This window comes from Mizuhopecten yessoensis, unplaced genomic scaffold (genome assembly GCF_002113885.1).
Source record: "Mizuhopecten yessoensis strain PY_sf001 unplaced genomic scaffold, ASM211388v2 scaffold716313, whole genome shotgun sequence".
NCBI lineage: Eukaryota > Metazoa > Mollusca > Bivalvia > Pectinida > Pectinidae > Mizuhopecten > Mizuhopecten yessoensis.
The window spans coordinates 470,586-485,218 of NW_018480054.1; the positions used below are offsets into that span (position 1 = coordinate 470,586).

At 36.2% G+C, this 14,633-nt stretch overlaps 1 protein-coding gene across 1 annotated transcript in view; it reads left to right on the forward strand.

The window, feature by feature from the left end:
- The first annotated feature begins 5,100 nt into the window (after positions 1-5,100).
- Positions 5,101-14,633, forward strand: part of LOC110442952 — a 14,768-nt gene continuing 5,235 nt past the window's right edge. The window contains exons 1-6 of the mRNA XM_021486846.1: positions 5,101-5,614; positions 8,902-9,041; positions 10,178-10,475; positions 10,719-10,886; positions 11,301-11,474; positions 12,437-12,589. Coding sequence (XP_021342521.1) covers positions 5,165-5,614; positions 8,902-9,041; positions 10,178-10,475; positions 10,719-10,886; positions 11,301-11,474; positions 12,437-12,589 — 1,383 coding nt within the window. The 5' untranslated portion in view covers positions 5,101-5,164. The remainder of the gene's footprint in view (positions 5,615-8,901; positions 9,042-10,177; positions 10,476-10,718; positions 10,887-11,300; positions 11,475-12,436; positions 12,590-14,633) is intronic.

A 14,633-nucleotide genomic window follows, 5' to 3' on the forward strand; every position in this document is an offset into this window, starting at 1 on the left:
CTGTTCATTTTTAATATCCTGAGTGTATATTATCCTGAGTGTATATTATCCTGAGTGTATATTTTTATCCTGAGTGTATATTATTATCCGGAGTGTATAATATCCTGAGTGTATATTATTCTGAGTGGATATTATCCTGAGTGTATATTATCCTGAGTGTAAATTATCCTGAGTGTACAATATCCTGAGTGTAAATTATCCTGAGTGTAAATTATCCTGAGTGTACAATATCCTGAGTGTAAATTATCCTGAGTGTACAATATCCTGAGTGTAAATTATCCTGAGTGTAGATTATCCTGAGTGTATATTATCCTGAGTGTATAATATATTATCCTGAGTGTATAATAACCTGAGTGTATATTATCCTGAGTGTATAATATCCTGAGTGTATAGTATCCTGAGTGTATAGTATCCTGAGTGTATATTATCCTGAGTGTATATTATCCTGAGTGTATAATATATTATCCTGAGTGTATAATATCCTGAGTGTATAATATAATATCCTGAGTGTATATTATTATCCTGAGTGTATAATATATTATCCTGAGTTTATAATATCCTGAGTGTATATTATCCTGAGTGTATATTATTATCCTGAGTGTATATTATTATCCTGAGTGTATATTATTATCCTGAGTGTATATTATCCTGAGTGTATACTATCCTGGGTGTATAATATCCTGAGTGTATAATATCCTGAGTGTATATTATTCTGAGTGTATATCATCCTGGGTGTGTAATATTCTGAGTGTATATTATCCTGAGTGTATATTATTATCCTGAGTGTATAATATCCTGAGTGTATATTATCCTGAGTGTATAATATCATCCTGAGTGTATATTATCCTGAGTGTATATCATCCTGAGTGTATATTATCCTGAGTGGTTCGAGACATGAATCGTGAAGGCGTGTGACCGTCTGGGAAGCTGGTTGGAGGTCTGAGTAGTGAAGGCGTGTGACCGTCTGGGTAGCTGGTTCGAGGCACGAGTAGTGAAGGCATTTGAACGTCTGGTAGCTGATTCGAGGCCTCAGTAGTGAAGGCGTGTGACCGTCTGGGTAGCTGGTTCGAGGCACGAGTAGTGAAGGCGTGTGACCGTCTGGGTAGCTGGTTCGAGGCCTGAGTAGTGAAGGCGTGTGACCGTCTGGATAGCTGTTCCAAGCCTGAGTAGTGAAGGCATGTGTCCGTCTGGGTAGCTGGTTCGAGGCCTCAATAGTGAAGGCATGTGAACGTCTGGGTTGCTGGTTCGAGGCCTGAGTAATAAATGCGTGTGAACGTCTGGGTAGCTGGTTCGAGACCTGAGTAGTGAAGGCGTGTGACCGTCTGGGTAGCTGGATCGAGGTCTGAGTAGTGTAGGCGTGTGAACGTCTGGGTAGCTGATCGAGGCCTGAGATTGATGGATAGATGGTTATCTTTGATTAAATTGTAAATACCTATGTCATGCCTTGTGTTCTGGCGTATTCTGATATGAAAAATAATACCGAAGAAGGAATGCCCGGTATATTTAGCGTAATAACGTCGCTGTACTTCAGTTAACTAAATTGTTGCACCTCAGATATATAAGTGTACCTCAGATATATAAGTGTACCTCAAATATATAAGTGTAACTCAGATAAATAAGTGTACCTGAGATATATAAGTGTACCTCATATATATAAGTGTACCTCAGATATATAAGTGTACCTCAGATATATAAGTGTACTTCAGATATATTAGTGTACCTCAGATATATAAGTGTACCTTATATATATAAGTGTACCTCAGATAAATAAGTGTACCTCAGATATATAAGTGTAATTCAGATATATAAGTGTACCTCAGATATATAAGTGTACAGATATATAAGTGTACCTCAGATATATAAGTGTACCTCATATATATATATATATATAAGTGCACCTCAGCTATATAAGTGTATCTCAGATATATAAGTGTTCCCCATATATATATATATATATATAAGTGTACCTCAGATATATAAGTGTACTTCAGATATATAAGTGTACCTCAGATATATTAGTGTACCTCAGATATATAAGTGTACCTCATATATATAAGTGTACCTGAGATATATAAGTGTACCTCAGATATATAAGTGTAACTCAGATAAATAAGTGTACTTCAGATATAAAAGTGTACTTCAGGTATAAAAGTGTACCTCAGATATATAAGTGTACCTCAGATAAATAAGTGTACCTCAGATATATAAGTATACCTCAAATATATAAGTGTACCTCGGATATATAAGTTTACCTGAGATATAAAAGAGTAACTCAGATAAATAAGTGTAACTTTAATAAATAAGAGTACTTCAGATATATAAGTGTACCTCAGATAAATAAGTGCAACTCCAATAAATAAGTGTACTTCAGATATATAAGTGTACCTCAGATATATAAGTGTACCTGAGATATATAAGTGTAACTCAAATAAATAAGTATACCTCAAATATATAAGTGTACCTCAGATAAATAAGTGTAACTCAAATAAACAAGTGTACTTCAGATATATAAGTGTACCTCAGATATATAAGTGTACTACAGATATATAAGTGTACCTCAGATATATAAGTGTACCTCAGATAAATAAGTTTACCTCAGATATATAAGTGTACCTGAGATATATAAGTGTACCTGAGATATATAAGTGTAACTCAGATAAATAAGTGTAACTCAAATAAATAAGTGTACTTCAGATATAAAAGTTTACTTCAGATATAAAAGTGTACCTCAGATATATAAGTGTACTTCAGATATATAAGTGTACCTCAGATATATTAGTGTACCTGAGATATATAAGTGTAACTCAGATATATAAGTGTACCTCAGATATATAAGTGTACCTCAGATAAATAAGTTTACCTCAGATATATAAGTGTACCTGAGATATATAAGTGTACCTGAGATATATAAGTGTAACTCAGATAAATAAGTGTAACTCAAATAAATAAGTGTACTTCAGATATAAAAGTTTACTTCAGATATAAAAGTGTACCTCAGATATATAAGTGTACTTCAGATATATAAGTGTACCTCAGATATATTAGTGTACCTGAGATATATAAGTGTAACTCAGATATATAAGTGTACCTCAGATATATAAGTGTATCTCAGATATATAAGTGTACCTCAGATATATAAGTGTACCTCAGATAATTAAGTGTACATCAGATATATAAGTGTACCTGAGATATATAAGTGTACCTGAGATATATAAGTGTACCTGAGATATATAAGTGTAACTCAGATAAATAAGTGTAACTCAAATAAACAAGTGTACTTCAGATATAAAAGTGTACTTCAGATATATAAGTGTACCTCAGATATATAAGTATACCTCGGATGTATAAGTGTACCTGAGATATATAAGTGTAACTCAAATAAATAAGTGTACTACAGATATATAAGTGTACCTCAGATATATAAGTGTACCTGAGATATATAAGTGTAACTCAGATATATAAGTGTACCTCAGATAAATAAGTGTACCTCAGATATATAAGTGTACCTCAGATAAATAAGTGTACCTCAGATATATAAGTATATCTCAAATATATAAGTGTACCTCGGATATATAAGTGTTACTCAAATAAATACGTATACTTCAGATATATAAGTGTACCTCGGATAAATAAGTGTAACTCAAATAAATAAGTGTACTACAGATATATAAGTGTACCTCAGATAAATAAGTGTACCTCAGGTATATAAGTGTACCTCAGATAAATAAGTTTACCTCAGATATATAAGATAAGTGTACCTCAGATAAATAAGTGTACCTCAGATATATAAGTATATCTCAAATATATAAGTGTACCTCGGATATATAAGTGTTACTCAAATAAATACGTATACTTCAGATATATAAGTGTACCTCGGATAAATAAGTGTAACCCAAATAAATAAGTGTACTACAGATATATAAGTGTACCTCAGATATATAAGTATACCTCGGATGTATAAGTGTACCTGAGATATATAAGTGTAACTCAAATAAATAAGTGTACTACACATATATAAGTGTACCTCAGATACATAAGTGTACCTCATATATTTATGTATCTGAGGTACACTTATATATCTGTAGTACACTTATTTAATAAATAAGTGTACTACAGATATATAAGTGTACACTTATTTATCTGAGGTACACTTATATATCTGTAGTACACTTATTTATTAAATAAGTGTACTACAGATATATAAGTGTACCTCAGATAAATAATTGTACCTCAGGTATATAAGTGTACCTCAGATAAATCAGTTTACCTCAGATATATAAGTGTACCTGAGATATATAATTGTACCTGAGATTTATAAGTGTAACTCAAATAAATAAGTGTAACTCAAATAAATAAGTGTACTACAGATATATAAGTGTACCTCAGATACATAAGTGTACCTCATATATTTATACTTTAACTCAGATATTTATGCTGTACCTCAATTATCTATATTGTCCTTCAGATATCTCTCAGCATTGATTTCAAATGGGAACTTTATGTTTTGTTCCACCTATGATGATTTTAACTAGTCAGGTATGATCTCGTTAAACAGTTATAGAACGACAGACGTTACGTTTAAACAAGATCAATATATCAATCTTTTAACAGTTATAGTACGATAGATATCTACATCTAAACTGGTCAAGTATATATCACCTAAACAGTTACAGTATGACAAATGACTATGTTTAAACTACCCCAAACTACCCCAGCATACAATTCGTCATTCTTGTTGAAATACATAATGATTATAATGTCTAGACGGATTCAGCGTGATGGTCTGATAGCATAAAACACATCAATATTTTATAGATTTCAAAATGTTTTCTCAAACTGTTCGTTTTCAGACTTTTTGTTTACTCATACAATCAAGATTTCAACATCATCATAACATAAATGTATCATGACGTCTTAACACATAGAAAATAAAAATTCAGAAAAAGAAAGCAAAATAAAATACCAAAATAAAAAGAAATACATAGCATTATCACCAGAAGATACTGACAGGGTCGAAATCACTTATTAAATAGTTGGTTCATGATAAGGTGTCGAGACTAAGGTCTGGCCTGGTCGGCAGAAGATAAGAACACAGTATAAAATCCGGAGATATCAAAGACGTGGTCCCTGCGAATCTTGAGTGGAGAGTGGTTTGTCGTTAACCATGGAGGGCACTAAGATGTTGTTAGTTATATTAGGTTGTATTGCCGTTATAACTAGTCCTACTAGTGCTGAAGTGAACAAAACTATTACGGAACTATTCAAAATGATAAAATCGATGCAGGTACAAAGAACCGTTCCTTCAATACCGCCATTGGTCTGGGGAAAATTTCGTGGAATTTATGAAAGTGATGTCCGTCAGTATTTTCATGGAAACCCTGATATGAGCGCTTTACGTTACGAATTTAAAGTGTTTGACAATAATATGTTTGCCACTGCCTGGATTACATCATGCCTTCTTGAAGCCCATCGTTATGGAAAGGCACCAAAGCCTTCCGAAGAGCAGATTAATATGTCTGTAGAGATTCTAATGAACAATCACAACGACAAAAACGCCAATTATACTAACTCCATCATGGCGTTTTGGCCTCAGGAGTACGATGACTCATACAAAGTAAGTCACGGTTAGCAACCTTTAAGCAACATATAGGTTCGACAAGCTTTAGTGTTGACACCTAACACTTTATATTGATGTTCAGTTCATTATGTATTGCATTGGTGTCGGATATATTATATATATTAATTGATGAATGTCTATATCTCCGCTGCAAGTCGCTATTTTGCACTACCAGAAGGATTTGTATCCATAGGGCTATGGATGCAAATGGATCTGTGAATTTAGAAGCTTCTTCCGTCTTGCATTGAGTGAGGCCGTATAAAAAAGAACAAACTTCGGATGACGTTAGACTTCTATAAGACTTTCATTAACATTGACGACACAGTTACGTCAATATCGACACTTTTATTCACAAATAACCATAAGTTTACAAAAGTATTTTACTGTCTTTCCATATTGTGTATGTCCTGATATAATACATGCTAACCGATACGAATTCATACGGAATACTGAATATGTTATTTTAATATTGAATACCTGATTATTATAAATTAATGTTTGATTTCTATAATATAACATTAAGGTTTGATACGTGATAAAATTATTTGTATTACCTGAAGTATCACATTTCTGTTTTAATCCTTTAATCTTATAAAAATGTAGTTATTATACACTTGATTTGCACCAAGGTAGCGCAATGCGATAAATGTAAACAAATAGCAATGTTTTCGGAAGTATATTCATTGTCTTAGTGAAGTCATGGGATAAGGTTTTTTCTTCATAAATTTTTAATTTCTGTTTAGATGATAAGTAATTTTACTCGAAAAAATCTGCTATTTCAAAAATGTATTTATCGAAAGCACATTCTTATCTAATCCACAAGGTTGCAATAGGTAGTAAACCACTATGTTCTGTGTGTGTTCATATCGTTGTCAGCAGGTGTTCTACTTCTGATATTTATACCTTTGTTACAGCTGTCCTTCGGTAGTGCGGTGTGAGCTAGGTCACTTGTCTTTAGGTTTATTACCTTATCATACCATAATGCAGTTCATATACCTCTGTTGGTGAAATTATTACATCATTTAATGAAAACAATAGATATTCTCCTTACACTGAAAACGTCCTAAAGGTGTTTCTTAAAATAGGGAACAGCACAATGTACAAAGCTCTAAGCTAAGTTCTACAATATTTCAATATTTGAGTCGAAAATACTATTTCCTTCCTATAAATCTTATATCAATTTGTCCCCTTTCACATTGTCTGCTTGTCGACTTTAGGGGTACCATCTTTCCGGGTGAGTTGATGTTGTGGTAAATTTGGTCCTTTTGTGTTGAAGCTGTGGTGTTGATGTTGTGGTAAGTTTGGTCCTTGTTTGTTGAAGCTGTGGTGTTGCTGTTGTGATACGTTTGGTCCTTGTTTGTTGAAGCTGGGGTGTTGATGTTGTGGTACGTTTGGTCCTTGTTTGTTGAAGCTGGGGTGGTGATGTTGTGGTACGTTTGGTCCTTGTTTGTTGAAACTGTGGTGTTAATATTGTGGTAAGTTTGGTCCTTGTTTGTTGAAGCTGTGATGTTGATATTGTGGTACGTTTGGTCCTTGTTTGTTGGAGCTGTGGTGTTGATGTTGTGGTAAGTTTGGTCCTTGTTTGTTGAAGCTGTGATGTTGATATTGTGGTACGTTTGGTCCTTGTTTGTTGAAGCTGTGGAGTTGATGTTGTGATACGTTTGGTCCTTGTTTGTTGAAGCTGTGGTGTTGATATTTTGGTAAGTTTGGTCCTTGTTTGTTAAAGCTGTGGTGTTGATGTTGTGATACGTTTGGTCCTTGTTTGTTGAAGCTGTGGTGTTGATGTTGTTGTACGTTTGGTCCTTGTTTGTTGAAGCTGTGGTGTTGATGTTGTGGTACGTTTGGTCCTTGTTTGTTGAAGCTGTGGTGTTGATATTGTGGTACGTTTGGTCCTTGTTTGTTGAAACTGTGGTGTTAATATTGTGGTAAGTTTGGTCCTTGTTTGTTGAAGCTGTGGTGTTGATGTTGTGGTAAATTTGGTCCTTGTTTTTTGAGGCTGTGGTGTTGATGTTGTGGTACGTTTGGTCCTTGTTTGTTGAAGCTGTGGAGTTGATGTTGTGATACGTTTGGTCCTTGTTTGTTGAAGCTGTAGTGTTGATATTGTGGTAAGTTTTGTCCTTGTTTGTTGAAGCTGTGGTGTTGATGTTGTGGTAAGTTTTGTCCTTGTTTGTTGAAACTGTGGTGTTGATGTTGTGATAAGTTTGATCCTTGTATGTTGAAGCTGTGGTGGTGATTTTGTGGTAAGTTTGATCCTTGTTTGTTGAAGCTGTGGTGTTGATGTTGTGGTAAGTTTGGTTCTTGTTTGTTGAAGCTTAGGTGTTGATGTTGTGGTACGTTTGGTCCTTGTTTGTTAAGGCCGTGGTGTTGAATTTGTGGTAAGTCTGGTTCTTGTTCGTTGAAGCTGTGGTGTTGATGTTGTGGTAAGTTTGGTCCTTGTTTGTTGAAGCTGTGGTGGTGATGTTGTGGTAAGTTTTGTCCTTGTTTGTTGAAACTGTGGTGTTGATGTTGTTGTACGTTTGGTCCTTGTTTGTTGAAGCTGTGGTGTTGATGTTGTGGTACGTTTGGTCCTTGTTTGTTGAAGCTTAGGTGTTGATGTTGTGGTACGTTTGGTCCTTGTTTGTTAAGGCCGTGGTGTTGAATTTGTGGTAAGTCTGGTTCTTGTTTGTTGAAGCTGTGGTGTTGATGTTGTGGTAAGTTTGGTCCTTGTATGTTGAAGCTGTGGTGGTGATTTTGTGGTAAGTTTGATCCTTGTTTGTTGAGGCTGTGGTGGTAATGTTGTGGTAAGTCTGGGTCTTGTTTGATGAAGCTGTGGTGTTGATGTTGTGGTAAGTCTGGGTCTTGTTTGTTGAGGCTGTGGTGTTGATGTTGTGGTAAGTTTGGTCCTTGTTTGTTGAAGCTGTGGTGGTGATGTTGTGGTAAGTTCGGTCCTTGTTTGTTGAAGCTGTGGTGGTGATGTTGTGGTAAGTTTTGTCCTTGTTTGTTGAGGCTGTGGTGTTGATGTTGTGGTAAGTTTTGTCCTTATTTGTTGAGGCTGTTGTGCTCTCTTTGTCGTAGGCCCCGTCCTTGTGTGTTGACGCTGTGGTGTTATTCGCTCCGTTATCAAGACAGAAACAGTAAATAATTGTGTTTATGTTTAGTGACTATATAACTAGAAATCTATTAAAACATCATTTCCTTATTATATTTCTTATACAAAACAATAAGAAATAGCACAGCACTATTCAGGAATGATATGGTTTGGCTGTGAAGATGATTTACAATGCATTTGTGTCTGTCTCATTTAGGCATGGGTCAGCTCTCCCATCAACTTACTGGCCATGTTTAATGCCACTGATCTCGTCGACTGGAACGCTGTGTATAATGAGATGGAGAAGCTGGGACTGAAGGACGTCGTCGATATCATGAAAAGACTTCTGGCTTCCAAGTAAAGACACGCATGTAACGTTGATCTATGCCGTTCTGGTCTTGTAGTTAGCTGGAATTACATTCATTAAGGTTTATGTTTTACATTAAATACATATACCTAAGAAAATGGCAGTAACCGCGCTATGGGTGTCATCGTTAGAGTATGACCCAGTGGCTGCAATGATTCAGGATTTTGTTAAATAAACAGAAATGTCCACAAATGCATACACGAAAGCCTCCGATTCAAGTGATGTTTTAATAATTCAAGATGATTTCCATGAAATTAAAATCCCAAATTAATAATACAAGCTGCCTTTGTTTATTTGAGTTTTACTTAAACTTTATGAATGAGTATACCGTTATTAATTATAGTATTGACAATACATGTGCTGAATCTCACTCTTTTGTATACAGGGATTCAAGCTTGCGCATGTCTGCAAACGTTCGAATACGCATAACTAAGTCTGTTCGGTGACTAGTAAAGGGAGATAATCTACCCTGATATCGGATTTTTGTTGATAAATGGTTCATCAAGAATGCATTTGAAAGATGGGATGATGTGTTTTCCTGTTTGTTGCAATACTAAGGCTATGGGATAGATTCCAATAGGATGACAGTAGTGACATGGTGTTATGTTACAGTGAGGGGATATACTCGTCCGTGTTTGCTTATCTTTCATCAAAACATCAAAACATCAAAATCTAGTGAATATTTACTGATACCTCATAAAGCCAAACCCTTCATATCTAGTGAATACTTTATGATACTCCAAAAAGTCAAACCATTCAGATCTCTTGAACAGTTCCTCATATGTTTTGTCGATTGTTGATTAGAAGAAAAAAATCTATATATTTTGACTGTTTATGGTTTTTCATTATGTAGTTTTTTTTGAAAATTTGAAAATTGCAAATTTGAATATCAGCTGACCATTAATGACATTTATGTGACTGGCAAATTTTTAAATCACGCTCGTCTATATATCAAATTTTACCTCAATTCATGCTTTCTCAATCAAACCGATAATAATAACTGAACTTCGTTCAGTCAATGTTTATACTAATGATGCAAAGAACAATAACGCAAGCTTCATTGTAAACTATGTCATTATGTAAACATCATAAAAGAGTTTAGTTTGTGCATGTAATCTTTTTTCAGATCAGGCTACGAACGTGTGTTCCGAATACCTCCAGACTTTGACGACACATCGGTGAACCTAGGTCTGGGGTCATTGTTGAAGGAAGCCATTGGAGAATTCCCACAATCCAATGCGCTGTGGCAGTCCCGGAACTCCAATCTGTCCTCCGTATTCAGCGCGATCAAACACTACGCCTACCGGCCTCTGTCTGGGAACAAGCGTGTGGATACCATCGACACAAGGACTTACGTGTACATGCGTAAATTTCTGGAACTTGCGAAGTCAAAGAATGAAGATGTAGCATTAGTTACAACATGGGTTCGTATATGTTATATTTGTCTTATTGCAATAATAAAAACCAAAGAACCGCCTGTATCACTTGATTCACATGTCCATGATATGGACATAAAGAGATTGAAAAAGAACCAGTTTGCTTGATAACCAGTTGATAATCTGTTTACTGGCCGCATGAAAATTGATATTATCTTTAGTGTATTTCTGATAGTTCCTCTTTCATGATTTCAAAATGTACAGTCGGAGCGTGCTGTATATTGACTACAGGTACAGGACCTCGAGGACATTAAGACCCAGTACTACCGTGGTGTAGTAACCCCAGGTAACGTTAACAACGTCGACATCACTGTGGCGGCCAACGCCTTATATGGAATCACAAACAGTATTCTGACGGGACTCGTCACGGCGGAGGTCCTGGAGGATCCAGATATGCAGGTGAATAGAATAATGGTCCATCATCAGAACATAAATAAACGACAATAGTTGCTAGATACATCTATTTATAATGTGTGTTGTATTTCCTGACCTCAAACTCAACCATTGTTTCTAACGACATTAAACAATTATGTGATGATTGTCTTTTTATATGATGCTGACAGAACTTTTACAAAAAAGAGAGGTAAAGGGCATCTAGTTTCAAAGATCCCTGTTCATAATTAATTGTATATTAACTCTAAATATGTCGTATGAAGAACACATCGGTGTGGAGGCGGCAGATTCATTCTAGAATTGATCAGAATTCTTCTAAGAAATGTGTCATGTCCAGCTATTACAAGAAAGAAACATGACATTTACGTAATTATCACTGGCTGCATAATTTATGTATGTGGACATTTTTCTTAAATCCAGCAAATCTACCTGAACACGTCTACAATGATAGCCTTCCAAATCAACACAAACTTCTCCAGTCGGCCTGACTTGGCTCTGACCTACTACCCGTCAGCTATTGAGTTCTATTGGTTCGTGGCTAGGACTTACAACCAACTACTGAGACGTTATACTTACAACGGTCTGCCTCACTACGTTAGTATCTTAAACGGTCTGTCTCACCACGTAATTATCCTTAACGATCTGCCTTACCACGTAAGTATCCTGAAAGCTCTGCCTAAACACGTACGCGTTTTAACGTCTTTCCCCACTACGTATGTATCAACAACGGCCTGCGTCATAAAGTAAGTATCTAAAACGGACAGTGTCACCATGTACGCATCCAATCTACAGGGCCCTGCCTCACCACGTATTATCATCAACGGTTTGCCTCACCGCATCCTTCAGGGTTCTTCTCACAACATGTTTCCTACAGCTGCATGCATCAACACGTAAGTTCCTTCAGCATTCTGTTTCACTACGGAAGAAAACGCCTGTCTACCACCGCACTTGTGTACAACAGCATGTGATTCCACGTACCTTCAGTAGTTTCACAACTAATTTAACTACATCGAGTTTTCTGTATGTAATGCCGTTGTTTGTTTTTACACTCTGTACTGCACTGTTAAACACAAAGAGAGGATCAGGATATATACCAAGGCAAAAAGAACAGTGGCAACTCTAAAACCAAAAGAGCAATGGAGACTCAAAACTCATTTCCAACTTTCACGTATGCAACAATAATCATTGCAAATACTTGGTGTCCTTTTTAGAATTTTGTTGGTTTATTGACTTAATGATAAGCCTGTGACCGCCAATCCAACAACAAAGATATGGCACAATGTATAGGAACACTATTAAATGGTTCGACTGTGTATTGGAGTACGCTCCAAATATAATATATCCCCTACATCTAGTTACCTCCCGACCAAAATTAACATCCACCTACGTGTCCTTACCTTTTCACCGGTAATAACGACATACATGTCTCTATAGCCTAACTAAGCACGTAGTTCATGTTTGGAAATGTGCAAATACAAAGTCATACGCGATATTACAGTGTCTTCCGTATGCGTGAAAGAATACTCGTCTATTCTTACTTTATTTCTATTTTACAGACAATGAAGACAGCCATGGATATCTTAGGCAGCGTACTGAAGAACAATGCTACAACTATAATGCTGAAGGGGGCTATGCCAATGGGGACAGATATGGTTTATTATGACGATTTTCTTGGTGATGGAGATTTCGACGCTGAAGGGAAACCTGTGGTTTGTGATTCCTTATGGCTAATTATATGAAATAAGATTGAATTTTCACTCATAGAGACGGAAGTATAGATTGTAAGATAATGATTCGATTTTTACCTCCACTGCCACATACAATTAAGTGTGAATGTGTTTGTTCATGACTCACAGTATTCAAATGATTTAAAACTCGCCACCATCACTGTTATATAATATGATATTCATCAAGTGTAAGAAAAAACAAATATTAAATGTCAACAAGGTTAAAGTCGCATGAGGATGCTTCATCAAATTGCGATAATTGATTAACATTGTTACGAAATAATGTAAGCAAAAATTCAGAACAAATTACCAATATTCCATCCCGGCAGATATATGACGTCATCTTATTATTGACATCACGTTGGGTTTTATTAAGTATGATTCATTATCCTGTTTGGATGGTGTTCTTAAATCCATTGCAAATTAATATATAAACTGCAAGTACTAACTGATGTGAGGAATCTCGTCGATTATGGAATACAGCTACAAAGGTTTGAGGTGTTGCTACTTCATATTGCTGTCATTGTGGAGTACAGCTACAAAGGTTTGAGGTGTTGCTACTTCATATTGCTGTCATTGTGGAGTACAGCTACAAAGGTTTGAGGTGTTGCTACTTCATATTGCTGTCATTGTGGAGTACAGCTACAAAGGTTTGAGGTGTTGCTACTTCATATTGCTGTCATTGTGGAGTACAGCTACAAAGGTTTGAGGTGTTGCTACTTCATATTGCTGTCATTGTGGAGTACAGCTACAAAGGTTTGAGGTGTTGCTACTTCATATTGCTGTCATTGTGGAGTACAGCTACAAAGGTTTGAGGTGTTGCTACTTCATATTGCTGTCATTGTGGAGTACAGCTACAAAGGTTTGAGGTGTTGCTACTTCATATTGCTGTCATTGTGGAGTATAGCTACAAAGGTTTGAGGTGTTGCTACTTCATATTGCTGTCATTGTGGAGTACAGCTACAAAGGTTTGAGGTGTTGCTACTTCATATACTGCTGTCATTGTGGAGTACAACTACAAAGGTTTGAGGTGTTACTACTTTATACTGCTGTCATTGTGGAGTACAGCTACAAAGGTTTGAGGTGTTGCTACTTCATATACTGCTGTCATTGTGGAGTACAACTACAAAGGTTTGAGGTGTTACTACTTTATACTGCTGTCATTGTGGAGTACAGCTACAAATGTTTAAGGTGTTGCTACTTTATCCTGCTGTCATTGTGGAGTACAGCTACAAAGGTTTGAGGTGTTGCTACTTCATATTGCTGTCATTGTGGAGTACAACTACAAAGGTCTTCTTGATGCTGCTGTCATAATGGAGTACAGCTAAAAATGTTTGAGGCGTGTTTGAGGTGTTGCTACTTTTACTGCTGTCATTGTGGAGTACAACTACAAAGGTTTGAGGTGTTGCTTCTTGATGCTGCTGTCATAATGGAGTACAGCTAAAAATGTTTGAGGCGTTATTACTTTATACTGCTGTCATTGTGGAGTACAACTACAAAGGTTTGAGGCGTTGCTACTTTATACTGCTGTCATTGTGGAGTACAGCTACAAAGGTTCGAGATGTTGCTTCTTGATGCTGCTGTCATAATGGAGGACAGCTACAAATGTTTGAGGCGTTATTACTTTATACTGCTGTCATTGTGGAGTACAACTACAAAGGTTTGAGGTGTTGCTACTTCATATTGCTTTCATTGTGGAGTACAACTACAAAGGTTTGAGGTGTTGCTACTTCATATACTGCTGTCATTGTGGAGTACAGCTACAAAGGTTTGAGATGTTGCTTCTTGATGCTGCTGTCATAATGGAGTACAGCTACAAATGTTTGAGGCGTTATTACTTTATACTGCTGTCATTGTGGAGTACAACTACAAAGGTTTGAGGCGTTGCTACTTTATACTGCTGTCATTGTGGAGTACAACTACAAAGGTTTGAGGTGTTACTACTTTATACTGCTGTCATTGTGGAGTACAGCTACAAAGGTTTGAGGTGTTGCTACTTCATATACTGCTGTCATTGTGGAGTACA